The sequence below is a fragment of the Strongylocentrotus purpuratus genome, unplaced genomic scaffold (assembly GCF_000002235.5).
Source record: "Strongylocentrotus purpuratus isolate Spur 01 unplaced genomic scaffold, Spur_5.0 spur5_scaffold_6, whole genome shotgun sequence".
Taxonomy (NCBI): Eukaryota; Metazoa; Echinodermata; class Echinoidea; order Camarodonta; family Strongylocentrotidae; genus Strongylocentrotus; species Strongylocentrotus purpuratus.
In genome coordinates, this window is record NW_022145612.1 from 17,254,296 (window position 1) to 17,268,191 (window position 13,896).

A 13,896-nucleotide genomic window follows, 5' to 3' on the forward strand; every position below is an offset into this window, starting at 1 on the left:
CCCGGTAAAATTCCAGTTACCGGGAAAATAGTTCAGTCTTGGTGAAATGCCCATAGGTTCACATGTTAAAAACTGGTTTGAGCGATCGAGGATACCGTACGTGTGCGAAGAATTGGTCGATATTTTTGATATGGCAATCTCGATCGTATACTGAATTCCAAACAAGGCAAAAATGGCTGAAGAAACTCTCCCAAGATTTCCACTTCTTGATGATGATCAAATGCAACACCAAAAAGCAGTCATTAATACTATAATATAACATTCCGACGATACATAATCAAACAGCAATTACACCATTCATTTCAGCACCAATTAGTCATCAAACTATTCCTCTTTGGTTTTAAAAAAAAAATCATTATTTTAAAGCTTATGCCCTGCAACGTTAGCTTCCTCCATTGCCAACGCCTCTTTCTTCTTTCGCTGATAGTTCTGTGCAATGACGAAACAGATGTAAGTGAAAGAGATGAGAACCTCGGCTACACCTAACGCAACGAAGACTAACTTGTAATCCTGCGTCAAGTCGTATATCAGACCTGGAGAACATAGAGTGAAAAAAAGAATAGGGATAGTAAACATCATAACAAAGACAATTCTCACAGAAGACAGACATGAACACAAATATGTAAATTGAATATCCTCGTTTTTTTTTTAAAGTAATGAGAAAGGGTATAATACCAGATAATTGTACATAGGATATAATTTATAGCTCTGTTGCTGCATCAATTGCAGGAGTCGTAGGTGTAGTGGATGTTGCAAGCATGTCTCAGAATGGGTTCGAGGAGGAGAAAGTAGTAAAACTATAATAAGAAGAAAATGGCGAATGGGAGGAACGTAGCCTATAGATCAGACAAAGGGTAAGGCCCTAGTTGATAAAATGGGACAAGCAACAACGAATCGATTTTTTCCCCTTTTTTTTTTCTTTGGCCTTTTATTACACGAGTCATTGTCTTTTTTTATTATTCAATTCTGCATAGGAAAAAGTCGTACCATTAAAGAAAGGATAAATCACTTTTCTTTATCTTAAATGAATACATAATGGGCTAGAGTTATCAATAACCCAATATTGGGCATGCCTGTTTGTCCTAATAAAATAAAACTTTCAATATTTATATCACTAATCTACAATAACTACAGTTCAACTTATAACAAGTCATCAGGACATCTGCCGAAACGAACACATGCCATCCGGTCAATAAGCCGCTCATTTCATTCCCTGACAATCTTAATTCCCCCTCAGACCAATTTCCCATTTAGAATGACTACCCTTTCAATCATCCTTGACGGCTTCCCAACAAGAACATGTTGATAGTATCAAGATAGTGTGTCATCAGGACAACTTCCCAAGAGAATCATTAGGACAATTAGCCCTTTGAAAGTATCCTTCTTTGACAGTAATATTACTATAGTCCCTGGCCATTTCATACTCTCAGAACAATTTCCCTCCGGAATTACTGCTCTTAATTAGTAAGGATATCGTTAGGATAGTTGTGCAGGGGTCAAGTAACAGATATCTTTGGTGAGTATTGAGCTAGACGTCCAGGGTATGGTGTTCGGGGGGTAATTATCCAACTCTAGCTCTAGGTTAGATATAAGGTCATCTCACCTGAACCCATTCCTCCCACGATATTACCCACGGCGTAGGCAAATAACGCCAATCCCAACCCCATAGCGAAGTCCTCGTCTGGTAGGGCATACTTAACACCCACTACGATGTAGACGCTGGTGTGATAGACCAAGAAACCAACGAGGAATGCATGGATGGCTTGGAAGACGTATTGGCTGCTTGCGAGGTCGAGGAAGAAAACAATCGACCCGATCAGGGAGGTAACAGCAGGAAGACGCAGACCAACCCGCGGGTAAAACATGAGGAAGACTGACGTACATATAAGGCCAGTTATTCCACCGATCCCACCTAACATGGCAAGGTATGCAGCCTGAGCTTGACTGATACCCAACGACTCGGCGTGAGGGACAAGGAACAGCGTCCAACCCATCCATACTATCATCATTAAAAAGTTTGGGAAAAGAAGTAACGCAAAAATTGGGACTCTCCGCAGTACAGATAGATTTGTGATATCCAAGATGTGCGTTATCAATGATGTAGTCTTTGGTTTGATTTGAATATCTCCAGTGTCACTCTGAGTGGAAGTTTCTCTGAGATCATTTGCTTCATCTACCGCTTCACCTCTGTCGGTGTCTCTGTCAAGTTTCTGAACGGGAATATACTCTATTTCTTGATCACTCTTCTTCTTCCTCCTCCTCCGACTCCGAGGTGGCCTTAGGACGAGAGCACTTATCATGAAGTTCAGACTGAATCCACCCAGAATAAGTATGGTACCACTTAAACCGTAGATCTCTAGAAGGTTTTCTGTGATGACTGGAGTGATGAACGCTCCACATGGCGATCCTACCAGTGAAATGGTGTTGATGACATCAAACTTGACAGGGAAATGCTCATGGAGATTGGTCGTCAAAGTGAACACCAGGAACACGTTCCCTACACCTACGAGAGAGAAGAAAATATACGCTTTTGTGTTTAATGTTTGTTTTTCAATAAATAGTATGAAAAAGGACGAACGTAATCATTTATGATAAAGATACAAAAAATACCATGGTAACCATGTTTTTTTCCCATATTACCATCCACCATTGTAACCATGGTTATCATGGTAACAAAACAATGAAATACATTGATTAATGACCCAATGTAATTCATTGTTTTGGTACCATGATAACCACGGTTACCATGGTGGATGGTAATTTGGACCAAAAAAAACATGGTTACCATGGTATTTTTTGTATCTTTACAATGGTACTTTTTTGTAAGAAATAGTTTGATTATTCTGATGTCAGTTATAAGTGTAATTGAATTGAATTAAATCTATATAATCATTATATTAAACATGGTAAAATTGAAGGAAAGAAGTATATACGATTGAAATAGCCAAACAGAGGCTAGGATTTAAAGTCCTGTCATGCTTTATCCAGAGATAGGCTTCTTGTTCTGCGAAGGTTAATTAATTATTTTGATTTTTTTTTCCTCAGAAAGATAAATGTATAACTCCACACTTACCAATGGCGACCATGCATATGCCGAAATGAATAATGCTGGTACAGAAGGAGGCACCTATAACTCCACCACTGCATAGAATGGCTCCCACGGCCCCAAGCAATCGAGGAGATATTCGGTTTGAGATAAAAGACGCCACTGGTGCTGGAATATGAATGATTTTTATATTATATTTTTATATTATATTGTTTGATTGAATAATGACGATAAGGATTATAATAATACTAATACTAATAATAATAATATATCATCATTATACTAATAGTAACAATAATAATGATGATATTAATACCCTAGCATTGCTAAGTACCCATTGAATACAACTGGGTACAGAGGGACAAGTATGAGTAAGACATCTTTTCCAATTATGTAATCATCGAGCAAGGGGCTCGGTGTAAAAATGTCAGTGGAAAAAATGTCAGAGGTAAAAATGTCAGAGGTAAAAATGTCAGAGGTAAAAATGTCAGAGTTTAAAATTTCAGAGGTAAAAATGTCAGAGGTAAAAATGTCAGAGGTAAAAATGTCAGAGGAAAAAATGTCAGAGGAAAAATGTCAGAGGAAAAAATGTCAGAGGTAAAAATGTCAGAGGTAAAATGTCAGAGGTAAAAATGTCAGAGGTAAAAATGTCAGAGGTAAAATGTCAGAGGTAAAAATGTCAGAGGTAAAAATGTCAGAGGTAAAAATGTCAGAGGAAAAAATGTCAGAGGTAAAAATGTCAGAGGAAAAAATGTCAGAGGTAAAAATGTTAGAGGTATAAAATAAAAACAAAAGCATGTGACAAGTTTGTTATGTTTACACCCGGGTTATATATCAGGCTTATCGAAAAAGAACAGCGAGGGATATTCTGCAGTCGTTATTTCACCGCTGTCTTATTGTATTATTTTGAGCGTATACCAAGGTTGTAGTCTTTGTAGAGGAATCTTGTACTTTGAAGCATGCTATCAGTTGTCTGATGACCGCTGGCAAGCTGTGAAAGTCGGAGTACACCATCCATGTCCCATTAGTCTGCCTTATTCAATATTTATATACCGGTATATTATGTTTTTGTATAAGCAAATGGTACTGGTACACTGAGCAAACTTCTGGGGAAAAAGATTTCTAAAATCGAGAAGTTTGACCATGTTTTATAGGCTGAGTTGTCGCTCCATGGTGTAATCATTAAAAAAAAAACAAGGTTATTTAATAAAAGGATCATGCGACAAATAATCATTGTGATTCAAATTGATGCAAGGATTTTTTTGAATAAACAATGCTTTTTACCAGAATCTTCTTTGTAAAAACGACTTTTACAAATCTAAGCCATGCAAATCTGCCACTGTGTTGTAAGATTACTTTCAGATTAGGAGAAGTGTACTCTGTAATGAGTATTTTACATTGAATGGAACGTCTCAACTCAGTAAGCATGGCTGAGATTTGTAAAAGTTGTTTTTACAAAGAAGATTCGGGTGAATAGCAGTGCTTATTCAAACAAATATTCGCATCAATTTGAATCACAATCATTATTTGTCGCTTAATCCCTTTTAATGACCTTGTTTTCTTTCTCGTTTGCAAGGGGAGAAGAAGATATGTCCCGTTAAAGACATCATAAAGATCAGTGTTGTATACGTATATATTATATACACAGGCCAGTAACAGCTATGTAGCTTGTAAATTTGTAAGAGGGAAAATGCTGATTGAAATGATAATGATGAAATAGCAAATAATTGAGGAGTATCATAGGTACCAATTCAATGGATATTTGTATAACAGAGAGCCCCCGTCAGTACTAAAAGAGCCCCCGTGAGAAGGCTCACGGGGGCTCTTTTTTGGGGGGAAGAGCCCCCGTGGACAAAAAATTAATTTGAGCCCTGGTTGTAGAGGAATCATGTACTTTGAAGAATGCTATCAGTTGTCTGATGACCGCTTGCAAGGCGTGAAACTCGGAGTACACCATCCATGTCCCATTAGTCTGCCTTATTCAATATTTATATACCGGTATATTATGTTTTTGTATAAGCAAATGGTACTGGTACACTGAGCAAACTTCGGGGAAAAAGATTTCTAAAATCGAGAAGTTTGGCCATGTTTTATAGGCTGAGTTGTCGCTCCATGGTGTAATCATTAAATAAAAAGAAGAGTCAGTACAGCCCCCAAAATAGGATCAGATATCTATGAACCTTCCCCCTCCTACTTCTCCTTCATATTTGAAGATTGTTGGACATTTTAACTGCGTGGCAATGTCTACTATTATATGTCATTTCCAATAAATGCATATTTCCGACAATTCCACTTTCTTGAGGGTTTGGTATTTTGATACTCTGAAACAAGCAGAAAGCCATGTTATCAATGCTAACCGCACCATCACATTCCCGAAGTGCGCGCGTTGCAATAAAATATTGTCGATTACCATTGCGGTATAAAATAGTCTGAGAGAAAATCAATAAGCAGCTTTGTTACTCCGATACAAAGCAGAAAGCCGCACATGTTACATCAATTAAAGAGAAGGTTGAGTTCTGGGGAAAGGTAAAAAAAAATATTTGTGAGCGTTCAATGCAAGTGTGATAGAACATCAAAGAAAAAAGTCATTCCCTGAAAATCTATTTCAAATGACTTCATATCCCAGATATAACAAGTAACATTTTTGTATGGCTGCCCGATTTGTATGCCATATGTTTGTGTAGTCCCATATCAATATCTTTCTGTGTACAGTGCTTGTTACTTTACCAAGACTGGGCCAAATTTTGTATCATTTTGATGACTCCAAAACCTTGCACTACACACCAATACTTACATGTTTATGCTAGATGATTAACCTTCTCTGATTGCTTCCACAAAAAAATAAATTTCAAAATCTATTTTCCACATTATATTATCCTCAGGACATGTACGATATACAACACATCCATTTAGAAAGGAATATAATAGACTAGCCCATGCAGTAGCTGTACGTCTCGACATTCTGAGTGATAAAAGTGCTGAGATATTATGACGGCACTCATTTGTTTTGCTTGTACCTCTGACATTTTTACCTCTGACATTTTTTCCTCTGACATTTTTACCTCTGATATTTTTTCCTCTGACATTTTTTCCTCTGACATTTTTACCTCTGATATTTTTTCCTCTGACATTTTTACCACTGACATTTTTACCTCTGACATTTTTACCTCTGACATTTTTACCTCTGACATTTTTTCCTCTGACATTTTTACCTCTGACATTTTTACCTCTGACATTTTTACCTGGCACCGAGCAAGGATCCGAACCAGGACCTCTTTTTATCAGAGTCAAGGGCCTCCACCAATGAACCATTGGCTTTACGCTGAAAGTAACTTATCCTCGAGACAGTAGACATACACTCCCACGCACACACGCACACCCATACACCACCCATTATGTATATTAATTTGTATATAATATGCAGGAAATATTCGCGAGAAATGCTCTTTAAATTCCTAGGGAATAACTTGTAAATCGAGTGGTTTTTTGCGGAGTTCCAAGTGAACTCATGTATAAGTGTCGTAGTCGAGGGGTTAAAGCACTTGACTTGAAAGGTCATGGTTCAATCCTGACACGGGCTAATGTCATTTGGAAAGATGTTAATCTTCATTTGCCTCTCAATACCAAAGAGAGAAATGGGATCCCGGTAGGATGACGAAAGCATGTGTGTTATTAATTGCCTATGCCCTTACGGTGATCATTATGGTAGGAATACTCCCCAAGGAGTGGAGATGGTGCACACTGTGCGTGAATGAATCCGCCAATCCGATGACCGGGGTAATAATATTTGTTAAGCGCTTAGAGACGATATACCATTATTAAGCGTTATATAAATCCAAATTATTTTTATTATTATTAACTCTCAAATGTAATTAGGCCATTGTATGAACGTCATTCATGATAATATGTGGAGGAAACTATCCATTCACTTCATGATTTACTTATCTTAATCAGTAAATATGCTACGTAGAAAATACCTATCTACCTATACATGTACAAGTAACACTTCCCTGCTGCTGAGGTTAACTCCATAATTTATGTATAGATTATAAAAAAGAAACCTTGATAGAATTTCTTAACTGGTAAACACTCCATTCTTAGTTGAATAATGGCATAATTTTATATTTCCGGTCATGGCCATTTGCACCTTAATAGCTTTTCCTGCCATTCATTCTATTTGATCTATAGGCATTTCGACCTATTTTCCTAAAACATTCTATTTATCTAACCTAACAACCAACCTATCCATATTTCTTTCTATTTGTCTATCCACCTACCTACCTACACACCTACGTACCTATTCTTTCTTTCTATCTATCTATCCACCTATCTCTCTGTCTATCCAACAGTTGTTATCCGAGCCCATGCGAGGTATACTGGTGTGCCAACACAAAAATCCCAATTTCGAAGGGAAAACAAAATAATGCTAAAAGATTAATCCTTAATTATTTAAAAAATTGTATAAATATATAATATCTTCTTTCACTAAACTATCGACATATTACGTTAGAGTACATCCCTGATTACATCAATTTATTGTACTAGAACATGCACAGGCCCTATAGTTTAATATATTCATCTCCAAAATATCGGTAAGCCCACTTTTGCTCGTCTGAACTGATTTTTTAATCCAACAATATATCTGTCTCTCTGTATTGCAAGGTCTATCTTCCATCACACATGGATGGTTTCACTGTACGTTCATCTCGTCCCCTTTTTGAGGGACTGATTGAAGGCTAGGTAATTTGTAGTATCTGTCTTATTAAAACGAGAAACGCTAAGAGGCAGGCTCTGCTCACGCCTTTAGGAATTTTGATAAAGGGACAGTCATTTAAACTGACAGCTGCTAATAATGTTAAAACCATACGAGCAGTGTTAAGTAGATCGGGCGAGCAAACTGGGCACAACCTAGCCAATTTGTTGACCCATGTTGTGGTAGGGTCCATGGTTGACCAATGCAATGTATGATGAATGCCCTCATACCATATTGATTCGATATTTCCATGTAATCCATCTAAAACCCATAAACCTTTTCCTGACTATCTTCTTTCATTGGAGGAGGTAAAAATCTATTAAAATGACGATCGATGGTGGCCGGGTCGGGGGCACAGGATAGCTAGTAGGCCACCCCTTCTCAGCTTATAAGGACAATCAATTATTGGCTTACAATATTATACCGCCCAACATGGGCGGATCCAGCCGGCGGCAAGAGGGGGGGGGGGGGGTGCCAATTCATGAGGAAATATTTAGCAGCCAATCATACAGTCGGTGAACAAGCGGGGGAGGGGGGGGGGGTAAATTGCCAGGGGGGGAGGGCGCTTTAGTGTTTTTTTAAAGTTAAAATTAACATTACTATTTTATTTTTTTACCATTTTTTTGGTCCCCCCCCCCCCGCGGATCCGCGCCTGCCGCCCAACCCTGGGGTGATATTCCAACCTCATTTCACTATAATATATGTTATTGCGCCGCTATATTTGTCCACATAATTATTTCATCCCTAACCGATATCTTTTATAATAATCCTATGTACATGTAGATATTACAGACATTTAAGATTTCCTTTCGATATGGGATTAATGCATGATTGACCAATGAAAGAAAAGGTTTTCCTCGATCTTCTTCGTTTATACGCTGAGGTTCACAGCAATAACAACAACAATTGTAATACAAAATTATAATGATAATAACAACAATAATAATAATAATGATAACAATAATAATGAAAATGATAATAGCAATAATAACTCAAATAATAATAATATTGATAATAGTAATAATAATAGGTTCTTACCTGCCAAACATCCCAATGAATCAGCCATACAACAAACCAGTCCTATAATAGCATAGCTCGTTCCCATTAATTTGACGAGATGAGGTATGAAAATACTAAATGATTTCAGCAGTCCCGTCATTATTGCCCAGTGGCAAAATTTGGCCGCCAAAACCACAAAGCCCCAGTGAAGGGAGTATTCTTCATGCGACAAACCCATGATTCTATAGTAGCTAAACAGTACGTATGGTCTTCAAAAATATTATGTCTCTGCGCTTATGTTATGATTCTGTATAGGGATCTAGACGTATTTGCGAAGTATATTTCATATACTTTCCCCACTCCTATACTATGCGTGTGAGCTTGGTCTATATCTTCCTATTATAATCAGAGGCATGTCTCTCCTAGTAGTATTTCCTTAGAATGCAGAACTGTCTCGTTATCCATATCCTCCAAGTGTTCAATGGCTTCCTGCCTCAGACTCTGAAGAAATTTGGTCCTTAATATTTATTCACTCGCATCCATCAATTACATTACAACCCTCTGTGTATTCAAAAAGTGTTCGACTCTCAATTGAAACCGTGTAGTTATTATCCAGGTCATAATGAAAACAAACTAGACTGGTCTGACTGACCGTCTGACTGGCTGCTATACACGCAACTAATGAACTCGAACAGGGTAAGGCATGCGTGTCTTTTTACACACGGCTGTGATATCAACAAAAATTCTTTTCATCATACATTTTAGTGTATTTTGTGTTATAGCGAGTATTTGGATGGATTGCCTCGCTGTCAGGCTAGTCTGCAAGCACAGACCCTAATTTGACACTTTATAAAAAAAAATCATTGTGCCTTGAGAGAAGCCTAGCCCAGCTAGTCAGGTCAATGAGCTGGAGTCCCAACGGGCAATAAGTTATTTCAAGCAGCTGCCGTTTTGTAAGTAGTGTGCTGGTACCTTTGATATCCGAGGTTCGAAGCCGCCAATATCCGATTGGAAAGCTTGAGTAGTGATTTTTTTTCCACATAGAAATATCGTTAATATTTCACTTTTTATTTGAACTAACAAGGGAAAAATCAAACAGATGATAAAATATGAATACAAAATCCTAATTATGTCAAGAAATTTGCTTACATTGTATAATAGTAAAGTTGTACAATCCTAAAACCTGCAATTTGACACTTTTCCGATTACTTCCGGCTCACGAAAATAAAAAAAGTGATTTTGTTCATGTACAGTTCATAATAATGTTATGTGTCAGATTAGTGCCCACACATGGCCAGTCGAGTAATTTTGATTAATATTTCAGGAAATTTTGCCCCATTTCTTTTCGCTTGTCCCCTGTGAAAGTAAGCAATGTGTACTGCTCGTATTATCAGACGTGTGGTAGCGAAAAGTAATTACACTGTTGGTCATAAAGGTGGAATATTTATTTTTACCCCAGTTTAGGGAAGGATTTTTAAAAATTATTTATTTCTAATAGATCTAGATAATGGCATACATTCTCAGATTTTATTGAATACTAATTTGCGAGTATTTGTTTTGCGTGACTGCTTCATCATAATGTGTGTTAATATGCTAATCAGCTAAGGGACCTACGTCCTTAAGTCATGATTGACAGTAATGAGGATTAATGCCTCACAAAAGGGCACTGATATATAGCTGATCGACACGATTTTTATCCTGGGGCCTCACAGTAACGAGGCCATTGCTTAGCCCCTGAATCATGACTGTACGCAGTGTTTGCTAGGGTACGCGGCCCCTTCCACAAATCCCCCAAAACGAAGAAAATGCAATAAATTGTCAAAAATTCATTGCATTTCCCCCCGGCCCCCAACAGGAAAAATTCCTCTGTAGGGCCATGCATTATGGTTCAAGGCATGGCCACACAGAGAAATTTTTCCTGTTGGGGGCGGGGGGAAATTGCAATGAATTTTTGACAATTTATTGCATTTTCTTCGTTTTGGGGGATTTGTGGGGGCGGCCGCGTACCCTAGCAAACACTGCGTACAGTCATGATTCAGGGGCTAAGTAATGGCCTCGTTACTGTGAGGCCCCAGGATAAAAATCGTGTCGATCAGCTATATAAGTGCCCTTTTGTGAGGCATTAATCCTCATTACTGTCAATTATGATTTAAGGACGTAGGTTCCCTAGCTGATTAGCATAGTAGCACACATATGATTTAGCAGTCACGCAAAAGAAACACTCGCAAATCAATATTCAATAAAATCTGAGAATGTATGCCATTATCTAGATCTATTAGAAATAAATAATTTTTTTAAATCCTTCCCTAAACTGGGGTAAAAATAATTATTCCACCATTATGACCAACAGTGTACAATGTATCCTTTCATATTTACCTTTGAAAGTGGCCCGTTAGTTTGCAGCTAGGCAGGAATCTTTTGTCTACGTATCTGCAAGGAAGATCCATGCCTGACATATTTTCTCCTAGCGGCATCAAAGATGGTACAAAGAGAATGAGCTTGACATGACTCCATCCCTTAAAACTCATTGGTCAGGCTCAGGAAATTGTAATCATTATGCAACAAGGGTGTCGATTTGTATCCGTGGTTGGGGGGGATGATAGGTGCCAAAATATTTTCGGCAATGGATCAAAGCAACCAAGAGGTAGAAGCGTGTGGCAGGTTGCACTCCTCCCCAAGCGCGTACCCAGGATTTCATTTTAGGGGGGGGGGGGCGGTAGTGAGCACGCAAATCACTTACAGAGCGCGCTCCCTAGGAGGCTGGGTACGTGCAAGGAGGGGCAGTTTCTCCCATCCCCCGCGAAGCGCGGAAGCTTTGACGTTTCATTAAATTATTAGAGAAAGAAGACGATTCGTTGGACAGTTCTCGACTCTTAATCCTTGTTTGAATCAAGTTCCCCTTCCTCCGCGCGTAGCGCGGAAGCTCTGACGTTTCATTAGATTATTAAAGAAAGAAGACGATTCGATGTACCATTCTCGACTCTTAATCCTCGTCTGAATTCGGTCCCCCCCCCCCCTTCCGCGCGAAGCGCGGAAGCTTTCACGTTTCATTTAATTAATAGAGAAAGAAGACGATTCCTCGTCTTGTGTCCTTGTCTGAATTCAGTTTTCCCGCGCGGAAGCTTTGCATTTCAATAAATTATTACTATTAATCCACGTCTGAAATAATTTTAGCCCATCCCGCGCATAGCGCGGAAGCTTTCACGTTTCCTTAAACTATTAGAAAAAGAAGACGATTCGTTGTATCGTGTACTTTGACGTTTCATTTAATTATAACTCTTAATCCTAGTCTGAATTCAGTTGCCCCCTCCCGCGTAAAGCGCGGAAGCTTTCACGTTTCATTTAATTAATAGAGAAAGAAGACGATTCGTTGTCTCGTGTCCTTGTCTGAATTCAGTTTTCCCGCGCGGAAGCTTTGACGTTTCATTTTATTATTACTCTTAATCCACGTCAGAAATTATTTTCGCCCATCCCCCGCGTAGCGCGGAAGCTTTCACGTTTCACTAAATTATCAGAAAAAGAAGGCGATTCGTTGTGTCGTGTACTTTGACGTTTCATTTATTTATAACTCTTAATCCTAGTCTGAATTCAGTTACCCCCTCTCGCGAAAAGCGCGGAAGCTTTGCCGTTTCACTAAATTATTAGAGAAAGAAGACGATTCGTTGTACTGTTCTCTACATGTATATTAATTCTTGTCTGAATTCAGTTTCCCCACATGATGTACGTATGAAACGTTCGTTCGCAAATCTTTGCATGCACAGCCCGTGTGGTTGGTATCATGTTATCTCCCGGCAGTGCTTGTCGCAATAGCTTCTGGAAAGGAATTGTGTACTACTATTAGCGTTATCGGCCACTAATTAGGCCCATTAGTGACTATACAAAATATATGCTCTTCCTGGCTATTTGGGAATGTGTCAGTTTGCAACAGAAATGGAGAAACGCGAATTCTGTTGAAAATCATGTGATATCACGAACATTTATAAATCACTTGTATGAAATTTAAAATAAGTCATGGTTACGCCAGTGATATAGGCCTACATCAGCTTTTCAATAAAACAAAAATAAGATGTGACAAAGTAATCTTTCTCCAAAAATGAAAATGTTTTATGAAATGTCAGGAAATAAAATGAGTGAAAAAAATAAAAATAGAGATACAATGACGTGAATTTTAAAAAGGGTGAACGGAAACAACATAGCAATTAGTGAACTATTTTATAAGTCATACTAATGTCCGAAAATCTTTCTCCTTGTCTCCGATCTAATCACGAATTCGTTACAGAGTTCATCTATGTTTACACTGTCCAGAATCGTTTGGTGTGCATTAATTGCAGATTGCTACTTTGCTACTTTTGCGCTTCGCGCTTAACATTTAGCTCGTTGCTTTTTAACGCTGCGGCTTTGCATTTGGCGCACTGCATTTCTATGATGCTGCTGATTGAACAAATTGAATAAATTCATCAATTCCCGATGAAGCCTTATGAGCGAGAATTCAATTTATTCTTGTCTCATATACGGTTGTCTCATTAACTTTGTATATATATATATATATATATATATATATATATATATATATATATGTATTATGAAAATGAGATAGCAAAATGTGTATATTGATGGTCATCTTGCGAGTAATAACCATTAACTACTCTCATCGGGCTCTCATTAATTTTTCTCTTCATTTTTTTTTTGATGGTGAATTATCGGGGGGGGGGATAATTGTACAGGCCATCCCCCCCACCTGAAATATTGGGGGGGGGGGGGATATATCCCCCCATCCCCCCGGGATCGACACCCATGTTATGCAGTGAAGAAGGTGATGGTGATATAAAATGATAATAATAATAAAATATTGACAATAGCTATAATACAATTAATTATAATAATAATAATTACAATTAAAATAACAATAGTAATTACTGGTAATAATAATACAATTATAATAATTATAAGAATACATTTAACAATTGGAAATCAAGATTAAGCCTGTACTATAGAAAAAAATCTACTATCGGAGGTAAGTTTGCTTGCCAAACTAAGAAGTATACCTAAGAAAGTAATTCATTTTCGAAATAAAGTGTACTCTCGAAATTATAAGAAA

At 37.9% G+C, this 13,896-nt stretch overlaps 1 protein-coding gene across 1 annotated transcript; it reads right to left on the bottom strand.

Annotated features, from left to right (window-relative positions):
• Positions 1-238: 238 nt before the first annotated feature.
• On the bottom strand, positions 239-9,475 carry LOC115919485 (monocarboxylate transporter 2-like). Its single transcript, XM_030973427.1, has 4 exons — positions 8,838-9,475; positions 3,074-3,214; positions 1,604-2,503; positions 239-533 (listed from the first exon to the last, which is right to left on the bottom strand). Exons 1-4 carry the CDS (start codon positions 9,034-9,036, stop codon positions 361-363), a joined length of 1,413 nt encoding a protein of 470 aa, XP_030829287.1. The 5' UTR covers positions 9,037-9,475; the 3' UTR covers positions 239-360.
• Between the last annotated feature and the right edge of the window lie 4,421 nt (positions 9,476-13,896).